This window comes from Leuresthes tenuis, unplaced genomic scaffold (assembly GCF_036924035.1).
Source record: "Leuresthes tenuis unplaced genomic scaffold, fLeuTen1.0.hap1 SCAF_19, whole genome shotgun sequence".
NCBI lineage: Eukaryota > Metazoa > Chordata > Actinopteri > Atheriniformes > Atherinopsidae > Leuresthes > Leuresthes tenuis.
In genome coordinates this window covers 29,713,931-29,727,130 of record NW_027325373.1, presented here as the reverse complement: position 1 = coordinate 29,727,130, position 13,200 = coordinate 29,713,931, and the positions used below count along the sequence as shown (strand labels likewise).

Sequence of the window (13,200 nt, the reverse complement as noted above, 5' to 3'; positions counted from 1 at the left end):
TAAGTTAATGAGAAAATGTCATGCTGATGATACCCAGCGCTATCTGTCATTCCCACCTGACGACCACACGGTCTCAGCACGAATCTCAGGCTGTCTCTCTGACATATCAAAATGGATGAAAGCCCATCACCTCCAACTTAACCTCCCAAAAACTGAACTGCTTGTCTTTCCAGCCAAACCAACCATACATCACAGCATCTGCATCCAAACCGAATCCCTATCTCTTGCTCAATCAAAGGTTGCTAGAAACTTGGGTGTCATGATTGATGACCAACTAACCTTAAAAGATCACGTTACCTCGGTTGCTCGTTCATGCCGCTTTGCATTACTAAACATAAAAAAGATCAGACCATACCTAACCCAACATACCACCCAGCTCCTGGTGCAGGCATCTCCCACCTTGACTACTGCAATGCTCTCCTAACTGGTCTCCCAGCCTGTGCAGTGAAACCTCTGCAGATGGTCCAGAACGCGGCGGCGCGTCTGGTCTTCGATCAGCCTAAAAGAACACGTCCCCCCTCTGTTCATTGAACTCCTCTGGCTGCCCTTACCCGCCTGCATCAAATTCAAGTCACTGATGTTAGCTACAAAGTGCTTAATGGAACGGCTCCCATCTATTTGAATGCTCTTGCAAAGGCTTGCGTCACAACTCGGTCCCTCCGTTGGTCCCAGGATTGTCGTCTAGCAGCTCCTACACCACGCCTAAGACAATCCAAACTCTGTTCATGTGTCGTCCCACGATGGTGGAATGACCTACCGAGCGCTACCAGAACAGGGCCGTCCCTGCTCTTCAGAGAGCATCTCCTATCCTAACACTTCCCTACCCCCTCTATTTCTGCACTTTATCTTTCTGCACTTCCTTCTATGCCTGCACCCTATCTCTACTCTGTCACCTCTGACAGAGTCGGACTAGTGGGTTCCTTCTATGTATTTTATTGTTAGCTTTTTATATAGCTTGTTATATCTTCATTTGTAAGTCGCTTTGGATAAAAGCGTCTGATAAATACAGAAACATAAATAGAAAATGTGAAAACTCTTGAACTGACCCTGTTTCGAGTTAATACGGTTTTAAATAGGTAAATTGCTGTATTTGTCAGTACCTCGGGACTCAGGACACAAGTGCAGGGTGTTTTTGGATTCAAAGAGATGTTTATTATTTAAACAAAGCACATAGAGCAAGGCAGGGCGAGGATCTCCAAGCAGAGCAAAGTAATGGGCTATGAAAATCCTAAGCGCTCTCCTCAGTAACTATGGTGGAGGATGAGCGCAGCTATGAAATTTACAAAACATAAACTGCTCCAACTCAGGAGGGAATCAGAAAAGCTATGAACACTTTAACAAAACAAAGACATGCTCTCCTAATGAGGCAGATTTAACAAAGGACGCACTCTTACAAAACTTTGACTATAAACTTAAAGCTTCCTTTAACGGAGGCGACCATGAAAGGTTGCAACGAAAAATCTCTCCTTGAAACGGAGGAACAAAGAAGGCTATGAAACTTACCGGATTGAATAAATAAACTATGACTAAGAACAAGAATAAATTACAAAACAAGATGGCTCTACTGGAGGATTGCTCACTGCAGGCTCGTGGAATCTATGACCGTGAAAACTATGGCTCAAGAAGCTGGTACTGAAGCTCATGGGGAGAGACATACTGGCTCAAGACAAGGGAAACGCAGACTATTTGAACACATGAGGGATCAAGAGGAACAGGTGGAAACACTTGGGAATCAGGGAAGACAATGAGACGCCTGACACGGGAGGGGACAGTCAGTGATTTTTCAAAATAAAACAGGAAATGACGAGACAAGACATGAAACAGAACGTAAATCGTGAGAGTATTTGCTTTGTGTTTTTTTATTTTTTTTATTTTTGAATGACCTATAATTTTCTAATAAATGTATGTCAATTATGAAACCATAGGTATTGTATCGGATCCTTTTGACTTAAGATAAATGCTTGGCTCCTTTTTTTTTTAATTAAATGGTGCCACTGACATTAAATTGTCAGACTTTGTATTAAAGAATAATAAGGAATCATGATTTTGGGATTAAACGCAATGGAACTGCTTAAAAAACTAAACTTAATTATATGTGTAGTGGTCAATGTGATTCATTTCATTTTGAACACAAAACAAATAATTATTTTTGTACTTTTTTGTCTTTTATTTTAGAGAGGGGGTGTACAGGTATAAGCCTGGTACCACAGCCATCCTGACCGACACTGAGACCCCTCTCTCCCTGGACGTGGTTGACGAATCTGTTCAGTTGATGGACACTGAATAATATGCTTAAAATCTACTCTCTGGAATAAATTCATTATCTTCAACTATATTTGAACAGTAGTAAACTGATTAAAAAGTAAGTACTAATTAGTAACAAAATTATTTGTTAAATGATCAATACTTGCTACTTGGTACACACAACCACAAGGCTGAAAGATAGCTTCACTGGAATTTGTATTTATCATTTTTGTGACTTAAAACTGTAGCAGCACCAACATAGCTTATAGTCAAGTGAGTGATTGTTTCATGCCAAAACTATTAAATAAATTCAAAAAAATTCCTGTTGCAATTTTTGGATTGACCCTTTTCAAAATGAAAACACTGAGTTCTGAACATTTCTTTTTGACCTATTTCTGCATTACATGGCAAGTTTTGCAATAACTTTGCCCCAAAGGAAAGGCCAAGTTAGTTTATCATATTTTAAATAGGCAAGGCAAGATTATACCACATTTCATATACAAAGGCAACTCGAAGTTAAATTAGTTAGTGATATGAAAAACAGGATAAAACTTTTAAATGAGTGACAAAAAAGTCAAATCCATTATATAACATTATTTCTAATGCAATTGTGTAAATTATGTTTACAAGAGTAGCAGAGCACAAATTGTGAAATAAACAAACTTCAGACAAATTTGACAAAAGTGCAGCCAAGAGCTAAAAAGAATTTAGGGAATAAGACAAAAAGTGAAAAAAGGAGTCGCCCCAGCCTTTTTTAAAAATGGCTACAGTTTGAACAAACCTCAGTCTGACAGGGAGCTGGTTCCAGCAGAGGGGAGCATACTGACTTAATGCCATTTCGCCTTGTTTGATTTAAACTCTGAGAACCTGGTGACTAGTCCCTGCAGAACTTGGATAACTTGCAGAGTTATACTCCATAAACTAGTACTATAACGTTTGGACACATATCCATCTATTTGGAATGAGTAGACATTGGTTGACTCTTTGGATTAAAACGTATTGCATCACTGCTTGTTACCTTTGTGTTCTGTGGAACTTCGTGCTCCTCTTGGACTATTACAAATCACGATTTCATCTTATAAGTTACACATTTATCTCTATCGCATACTTGTTCTATTCTAACACTCAATCTTATAGATTTTTGGTGTTTATTTTTTACTTAGCGGTGTGTCTGGTTCTCTAGCTTAGCATGGCTACCAGTTCTCTACCTCCATCTCCTGCTTTCACCTGCTCTGCGTGTCAGATGTTTAGTTACTCCTCTGCCTCCTTTAGTGGTAATGGTACATGTAACAAATGTAGTCTTTTTGTAGTTTTGAAGGCAGGGTTATCTACATTGGACGCTTGGCTCTTCGCTGCTGAAAAGCACCTGAAAGCTAGCCAGGTCCCTTTAGTCGGTACAGAGCCACTTAGTGTAGCTAACCCTGTTAGCCACCCCTTAGCAGAACCCGAGAAGCAGGTGTTATAACACCAGGACCTCATGCTGGCTGGGAAGTGTTCACAGACCTACTCACTGCCTTAATCATACCCTTGACCTTGTTCTAACTTATGGCATTGAGAGTGAACAGTTAACAGTGTTCCCTCATAACCCTGTCTTTTCTGACCATTTTTTTGTGACACTTTTTTTATTGAACAATTTGAACATTATATAACAAACATAGCATTGTCTTTCCATTAAACACCTTTTAAGGAAAAATATAAAGAATACAAGATGTAAGATATATACATACACATATACACACATATATTCATGTACATAGTATACATAGGTAAATGGAAAAAGGAGAAGTAGAGGACAGGAAATGTGCTGACCTACAAAGATAAAGGAGTTGCATTTTCAGAACTCTTTGCATTAGAAGTCAGAGCGTTTTGCAATCAGACAACATAATTCACAGTAACACCTTATATAAGAGCAAGCAATCTTATGTCAGAAAGAGAACCAATAAGAGCATCCCAGGCCTGCACAGTAGATGCTCGTGCCTTATGCATGACAGCCAATGACCTTTTTAAAACAGCAATGTCTCTAAAATGATTTAACCATTCCTTTGCCAAGGGGATGTCCAGGGAAAACCATGAATGTATTATAGTCTTCTTAGTGGCAGTCAATCCTGCAAATATAACTTTCCTCTGTGCCAACCTGGTATTGCCACTAATAGCTGAGTAATTGAATAGAAAAAAAAAGGAATGGGAAATCCTAAAATAAAATATTTTCAAGGCATCTATGCAACTTCAACAATCTTTAGCCTTCAACCACTGTCAAGAATGTACACACGTGGACAAAATTGTTGGTACCCCTCAGTTAAAGAAGGAAAAACCCACAATTCTCACTGAAAGCACTTGAAACTTACAAAAGTAACAATAAATAAAAATGCATTGAAAATTAAATAATCAAAATCAGCCAATACGTTTGAAATGTTGATTAACATAATTATTAAAAAAAAAACTAATGAAATAGGGCTGGACAAAAATGATGGTACCCATAACTTAATATTTTGTTGCACAACCTTTTGAGGCTGTCAACAGGTATTTTGGCCCACTCCTCATGAGCAAACTGCTCCAGTTGTCTCAGGTTTGATGGGTGCCTTCTCCAAATGGCATGTTTCAGCTCCTTCCACAGATGTTCAATGGGATTCAGATCTGGGCTCATGGAAGGCCACTTTAGAATAGTCCAACGCTTTTCTCTGTTTTGGATCGTTGTCCTGTTGGAAGACCCATGACCTGCGACTGAGACCAAGCTTTCTGACACTAGGCAGCACATTTCTCTCCAGAATGCCTTGATAGTCCTCAGATTTCATTTTACCTTGGACACATTCAAGACACCCTGTGCCAGATGCAGCAAAGCAGCCCCAAAACATTGCTGAGCCTCCTCCATGTTTCCCCGTAGGGACAGTGTTCTTTTCTTCGTATGCTTGGTTTTTGAGTCTATGAACATAGAGTTGATGTGCCTTACCAAAAAGCTCCAGTTTGGTCTCATCTGTCCAAAGGACATTCTCCCAGAAGCTTTGTGGCTTGTCAACATGCATTTTTGCAAATTCCAGTCTCGCTTTTTTATGATTTTCTTTCAGCAGTGGTGTCCTCCTTGGTCGTCTCCCATGAAGTCCACTTTGGCTCAAACAACGACGAATGGTGCGATCTGACACTGATGTACCTTGGCCTTGGAGTTCACCTTTAATTTCTTTGGAGGTTGTCCTGGGCTCTTTGGATATAATTTGAACGATCTGTCTCTTCAATCTGTCATCAATTTTCCTCTTGCGGCCACGTCCAGGGAGGTTGGCAACTGTCCCGTGGGTTTTGAACTTCTGAATAATATGAGCCACTGTTGTCACATGACATTTGTTGTAATTTGGCATTATATAAATAAAACTGAATGGAATTGCAGGAAAAACATATCAAATGTGGAAAAAGGCTTACCTTGGAAACATTTTAAAAACTGACATTACTCTGTCTTGGTAAACACTGCTGGTGGGAAACATTACACTGGTTGCTGAAAAACTGGCAGAAGTGGACCTTCCAACGTGACAGTGACATGAAGTATTCAGCTGAAGTCATCAAGTGATTAACAGAGAACAAAAATGAACATTCTGGAATCCGGACTGCAATTTCAGACCAGACCAGACGAGAGACAAAACAGAGGCCTTCAAACCTGCAGATCATCACAGAATAAGATCCAATTTTCCAGTGGAGGCATGAAGAAAGAAGTTGTGAGTACCATAACATACAATTAATGCATTAAAACTGACCTGGACAATAATATTTTGAGATTTCACAGAAAAAAAGTTTAAAAATGTATAATCATAAAACTGAACAAGAGCGCAAAACAGCACACAAGATGGTGGCTGAGAACGGAGCGCCATTGCTCTTTTTTAGTCTTATCACTAAATTGTGATGTCATCACTGATGTTGTTTGACATCACAATTGATGTCACCTCTGATGTTGTTTGACTTCACAAATGTTATATAGGCCAGACATTTTCACTCCTTTTTCACAGTTCGTCAGGAGTTTATCTGAAGAAACACGTCCAGTTTTAGAAGCAAATTTGAAAGTCACAGTAAACGATTTTCACATCGCCTAAAAAAACAACACTTAATTACTATTATAAATAGTCATTTTGACAAACTCTTAAAAACAACACTTTATTACTATCTTAAATAGTCATTTTAACAAACTCTTAAAAACAACACTTTATTACTATCTTAAATAGTCATTTTAACAAACTCTTAAAAACAACACTTTATTACTATCTTAAATAGTCATTTTGACAAGCTCTTAAAAACAACAAGCAAAATGAGTCAAACCAAGATATCATCTGCTCAACTTCAGTGGTGTGACATGGTAGACGACGATTTACCTGAGGATTTCTACACATATACCATTACTTTTGGTGATAATGAAAGTTATGAGGAACCCTCCAACAAGTCAGAAAATGACCTTTTGGAAAAAGAACAATGCCAGGCCTCGGAGGATTCCCCGTCTCCTCAAACAGTAAATGACGAAGAGGAAAAAGAACCATCCCAGGTCTCTGCTGCGGCTGTGACTCCTCATTCCGAGGACGTCCAGCTTGTGCAGGATCATCCCCAGGCCTCCAAAGTTTGTCGCGTCACCTGGAAGTTTCCAAATTCACAAACCGACAAACAAGCCCAGGCCTCCAACAAATATAACATTACTTTTGGCAGTAACGAAAGTTATAAGGAACCCACCAACAGATCAGAAATTTTAACATCAAGCCTAGGAAATGACCAGTTTGAAAAAGAACAATCCCAGGCCTCCTACAAATATAACATTACTTTTGGCAGTAACAAAGGTTTGGAGGAACCCACCAACAGATCAGAAATGTTAACATCAAGCTCAGAAATTGAGCTGTTGGAAAAGGAACCATCCCAGGTCTCTGCTGCGGCTGTGACTCCTCAGTCCGAGGACGTCCAGCTTGTGCAGGATCATCCCCAGGCCTCCAAAGTTCGTTGCGTCACCCTGAAGTTTCCAATTTCACAAACCGAGGAGATTCCCTCTAATGCCTCTGCTGCTGATGAAGATTATGGATCAGAGAAATTACAGGAATCTTACCAACATAATAAGGACAAGATCAACTATTTATACCATCGGATGGATATTGTCAGGACTAAGCTGCTGAAAAAGAATTTCTTTCTAACACGAGAAAAAGACAGAAGAGTCGCAGCAGAGAATAGCTGCTCCATTTGGGAGGAAAAACTGAAGGACCTGGAAAACAGTTTGACATGTGAGCGTCATCTCCGTGAAAAGTGTGAGCAGGAGCTCAAGGAATGCAATGAAGTCATTGCAGAATTTTGTGAAACACTGAAACCACCAGTATCTGAAACTGAATATCAGTCAGTTGTGAAAGAGCTAGAGAGCTTGAAAGAACAACTCAAAGAAAAGACTGCCTCCAATATTGATCTTGCCTCCAAACTAAAGGCACAGGAGGAGGCAACAAAGACACAGGAAAAGAAGGTGGCAGAACTTATGAAGGCTGTATTTCTATCCGTAATCATCAAGCCAGAAGAAAAAACAGAGCTGTACATCCTCCCAGAACTCCATTTAGATAAGATATGTCTTCCACCAAAGAACATAATAGTAGAAGAGCTGGCTTCACAAGTGGAAGTATCGAATCTAGAAGTGGAGGGAGTCAACAAAGCAGAACCACAAGGGATCCCTGAGCCACCAAAAGAGAACGTTACATCAAAGAAGCATCGGCGCAAGAACAAAAAGACGCCAGAAACCATTGTAAAGAACCAGCCGGAAGTCATCCAGGAACCTCAAGACACGGAGGACATTTCATCACCGATCCATATACAGGAACCAGAGAAGATTTCCGAACCTGTGGAAGAAAAAGAAATAGAAAGGGCTTCTGAAGACTCACAGGAAGTGATTCCATCAGATTTGGCTCATCAGGCTGGAGTGCCACAACCAGACGTGGTCCCACAACTGGTGAGTGACATCGAAATGGAATTAGTCCCACAACCAAAAGATGTCTCAGAGCCACTGAAAGAGAAAGTTTCTTCTAGAAAGCGTCGGCGCAAAAACAAGCAGACGGTAGAGACCATTATAAAGAACGACCAGCCTGAAGTCATCCAGGAACCTCAAGACACCGAGGACATTTCATCACAGATCGTTGTCCAGGAACCACTTCCAGGAAACAATCAAGAAAGAACTTTCATTGTCATCGAAATGGAACCAACCTCTAAACATTCAGAGGACTCTCCAACATCAAACCCCTTACATGCCACAGAAGACATGTCTCTTAAACTTGCAGTACCAGAACAAGCAGTGGACAAGTTTAACCCCTCAGAAGAAAGACCAGAGCTGCCTTCAATGTGGAGGCGCTTCAAAAAATATATGACGCCAAAACATCGCCGACAACAACATCAAGAGAGAAAGTAGCGGCAGCATTTAGTATTCGCACATAAGACTATTCAACCAATGAAATCTCTATACATCCTGTTACAGTAACATCAATAAAAATACTTAAAATGTAGATATCTTTTGTACGGCTCTATCTTTTCATCCTGAACAACTGCACTGACTGAAAGTATCAGTGAATTGTTCTCACAACTGTTAAGAGCATTATTGTGTCATTCAAATAAGAATATGAATATGTTCCTACAAAAATTATTATTACATTGATTTATGTGTTTAAATAAAATAAAACATTGTAAAAATAAAAAAAGCTAAATTTGTTTGGATTCTTTTATCAAAATAAGAAACAGTTTTACTTGTCAATTAAAAGGTAATTTTCTACAAAAGTTATTTTTCCAAGGACAAATAAGGTATTTCTTATATTGTTGAGGGTTTGATATCACCTTTTATTGTACATATTTATGCACTGTGCTTACATAGAGTTGATACACTCCTTTTTGAATGAAACAAGCATTGACCCCACAGTGTGAAGGGTTAGAACACTACATGCTTACAGGAGGAGTCAAAACAGGTCAAAACATTTGAACCACGAATAGATTTTACAGGTGTTAAAAGATGAGTTTCACTGTTTAGTGTCACGACAGCTGGAATGTACATCAGCATATGAATTAGTGTCTAACAGGAGGACTCCACTCTGGACGCAGCAGAGGACATCTTGAGAAAGTGGAGCCAAAGAGAGTAAAACCACCAGGCTGCTTAAAGCTGCTTGATCTGACTGCTCAGGTGATTTTTGTGTGTTTGACCCATCAAACTCACCTCCATCCTCTTACACATGAGGAAACTCTGGCGATCTGCTGCATTTCTCAATAGAAATGATATATATATATATATATTCACGTGATTTTGTTTAAAAAGTTAGATAACATATGTGTGTAACACCTTAACTGCAGGAGTGTTTGTTGGACTGAAACGATGCAAAAAGTTTAATAAACTTTTAGTAAATTGTTCCTCATGTTCTTCAGCCTCATCAGAGCCATGTTTCCTCTTGCCTGCAGAAGGATTAAAGATCTTGGACTTTCAATATGAAGACAGTGGAACAAAGAGTAGATTTTATTTACCAATCTGACAACATCATTTACAACTAAAAGTACTCTTCAACAGAACAGAACAATTCAGGAAACACTGATCAGCATCAACGCCTGAACTCATTCAGCAGTGTGGTGAAAACAGAAAAATACTGAAAAGCCTCCCTGGTAAGGTCTATTCGGGGGTACTGGAGAGGAGGAACCACATTTTCACAGTTTTCTGTGTAATGGTTCGTTATAAAAGAAGAGTCCACAAAGCCTGAGTAGCAGACCTGTGCTTCATCTTGACTTGAGGCATTTCAGGAGAAACTGTCTTGCAATTACAACCCCAGGGAGCCAACCAATGAATCTGGTTTTAATTATTGTCAAAACAGGTAAACTTTCTTTCACTTTAGTCTCATGGCATACTAATAACCATTTGAATGATAGAGGATCAATGTAAATAACTAAAATGATTTAATTTAAAATGACTCCTCCGCATGTGGCCCATCCAGGTTGGTACCTGTTGAACACACACATGCACAGGGTCACACACTCATGGAGACAGATGCCACACACTGGAGTGGTAGGGCAGCCAATCACAGCGCCCGGGGAGCAGGGGGGGTACGGAGCCCTCCTCAAGGGCACCTCGGCCGTGGAGGTGGAGGTTGACTACCACTCCTCCAGTTGTCAGTCCACCAATTTTTATTTTTTTGCGCTCTCTCTAACCACAGAGCCTGGCAGGTTGTGGGTACAGTGGGACACGTTACCCCGGCGGCTTTCGATTTACTACCAAACATACAAGTGGTTGCCGATAGGAAAAATGTTCAGTTTGGTTGAGGAGGACGTGCAGACCGTGTTCTGAAGACATGGCAGCAATATGTCTTAGATATCAACAATTTATTGGTGAAACTACTCGTCCCTGGGTGGACTCATACCACCAACCTTTCGGTTATCAGCCGAACGCGCTGGCCGATTGCGCCACAGAGACTCTGTTAGCAATATAATGGATTCTTCATATTACCATTGTTTCTCTCATGTTTCTTCCCCTTTATGCCTCGTGCGGTGCTGTTTTTTCAGCACACAACACCAGTTCTGATTTCTTTACAGCGGCTCCCAGTCAGGTTCAGAATCCAGTTCAAAGTTCTTGTTCCCACATTCAGAGCCTTGCGTGTTCAGGCCCCTTCATATGTCCAATAACTGCTGCAGCCCCATCATAACAACAAGACTCTGAGGTCCTCTGATCAGGTTTGTTGGTTGTTCCTCCATCCAGGCTGAGAACTAAAGGAGACTGTGATTCAGAGGTTGTTGCTCCTACACTTTGGAACTCTCTTCCATTAGATTTAAGATGTGTGAGAAAAGTGGACATTTTTAAAAAGCCTCTTAAAACACATCTATTTAACCTGGTTTTCTGAAAAGTATTGGATACTGTATGGTATGCTTTATCCTTATTTAACATCGTAATGTGCTTCAGTTATTATCTTTTTATTGTTTTATTTTTATTGTAAAGCACTTTGTGACATTTGTTCTTGAAAAGTTCCATTTAAATAAAATTTACTCACTGACTTAAAACTCGACACAGATTCAGATCTCAGAGTTCATGTGAGACGCTGCTCAGAACAAAACTGTCTGAAGACGTTTTCTTTTATTCTGATTTTCACACAAAACAGAAGCACAAACAAAACAAAACAGAGAAAATGTGATGAGTTATTTTAAAAAGAAATAAATACTTTCAAATACAATCTTCATTGAGTTCATATTACAGTCACTGGTTTCTGGGAGCAGATTTAATGCTTTGCTGCAGGAACTCTGCACATCTGCCAGTCAGCAGGTTTAACTGGAGCTTTTTAATTCTGGAAATTCTTGTGCAATAAGCATGCTCATCACAAACAAAATGTAGAGGACGTAGCTTCATCTTGCTCTGCCTTAGTTTTGCTGTTGTTGGTGGTGGTGGTGAAGACGTCAACCGGAAGTTGCTCTATTAGCGATAGATGAAATGGGCACAGCGCCACCTGTCGTACTGAGACGTGCTTTTTACCAGTGATTCGATTCATTCACCGCCATATATCCAAGGATAATTACCCTTGCTCAGATAAGGAGCATAACCCAACTATAGCTATAATCGAGTTAATCTCATCATGTAGACCCACTGACTGTCTGTGTCATTAGAAAGAAAAACATCACTTCCTGTGAACCACTACAGTTTGATGTCAGCGAACACATCAGCTGTGTGAGGAGCATTACTACCATCTACTGGAATGATTAGAGGTTATTAAGGTTCTTTTCTGCAGGAGCCTCTCAGGCACTGATTTTTAGTTTGAACGACTCGAGATGAGTATAATCAACAGAGCTACTGCAACTGCTATTAATCCTCCTGCTAGTCCCAGTTTAGAGAAGACGCTGATCCATCCTCTGCTGTCTGCTCGTCGACTCTCAGTCGGTCTCTGAGGTTGGGAGTGATCAGCGGCTGCTGAAAAGGACAAAAAATGAAGGTGATTTATGGAAATAGAAAACATTTCCCTCATCATTAGCAGCTGTTGGTAAATCTTCTGCTGTTGTCAGCTGACAGAATAAAATGTTGTGGATACTGTTCATATCTATGAGTCTATTTAGCTGGGAAAATGTTCTTAATTAACCAAAATAACAGAGCTGCTGTTCTCATTGAGTCGACCCCTCCAGGTTACAGTTTTATCAGTGAGGCCAGAGTGAGCAGGATAGGAGGAGGGGTCGCAGTCTTATTTAATGAATCATTTCAGTGTCAGCAGTTATCTCCTGGAAGTTTTCAGTCCCTTGAATATATGGCTATACAGCTCAAGGCCTCATCCAGAGTCCTGTTTCTGAATGTTTACAGGCCCCCCAGATAATGTGCAGACTTTTTTGATGACCTCAGTGAACTGCTGTCTATGATCTGTGTTGATTTTGACTGTGTAATTATTGTTGGTGATTTTAACATCCACATGGACAACCCTCAGGACAAAGGGACTAAAGACCTGAGTAACACTCTGGACAACTTTGGGCTGACTCAGCATGTAGCAGAGGCCACACAGAATAGGGGGCACACTCTAGACTTACTGATCTCTAAAACGTAGTTTATACTTCTCCGTCATTTCGACGATGTAGCTACGACATGGATGTGGACCCCTACGCCGTAGCCTGACGTGCACCTCCAAAACATTCCAAATACACGTTGCGTTGACACGGTTTATAATGGCTGTGAATGTGAATGCTGACAGAGTCTCTGTGGCGCAATCGGCCAGCGCGTTCGGCTGTTAACTGAGAGGTTGGTGGTTCGAGTCCACCCAGGGACGAGCAGGTTTACCGACAGGTCCTTGATAACTTACACATACTGCTGCCATGTTTTCAGAACATGGTCTGCACTTGTCTTTCTATGGCTGCATCCTCATCCTTCACAACCAAACAGAACATTCTTCCTAATTCTAACCAGTTGTATGTAAATTGAAAGCTGGGGTAACACTGTACCCACAAGCTGTCAGGCTCTGTGGTTAGAGTGCTCCAATAACCTTT

General features: G+C 40.4%; 1 protein-coding gene and 2 non-coding genes across 3 annotated transcripts in view; 2 read left to right on the top strand and 1 right to left on the bottom strand.

The window, feature by feature from the left end:
- psmb10 (proteasome 20S subunit beta 10) overlaps positions 1 to 2,474 on the top strand; it is a 28,811-nt gene extending 26,337 nt beyond the window's left edge. The window contains exon 8 of the mRNA XM_072372017.1: positions 2,176 to 2,474. Coding sequence (XP_072228118.1) covers positions 2,176 to 2,287 — 112 coding nt within the window. The 3' untranslated portion in view covers positions 2,288 to 2,474. The remainder of the gene's footprint in view (positions 1 to 2,175) is intronic.
- Positions 2,475 to 10,592: 8,118 nt separating this feature from the next.
- Positions 10,593 to 10,666, bottom strand: trnai-gau (transfer RNA isoleucine (anticodon GAU)). Its single transcript has one exon. It is a non-coding gene; the product is annotated as a tRNA-Ile (tRNA).
- A 2,243-nt stretch (positions 10,667 to 12,909) lies between these two features.
- trnan-guu (transfer RNA asparagine (anticodon GUU)) lies at positions 12,910 to 12,983 on the top strand. The gene has a single exon. It is a non-coding gene; the product is annotated as a tRNA-Asn (tRNA).
- Positions 12,984 to 13,200: the final 217 nt, after the last annotated feature.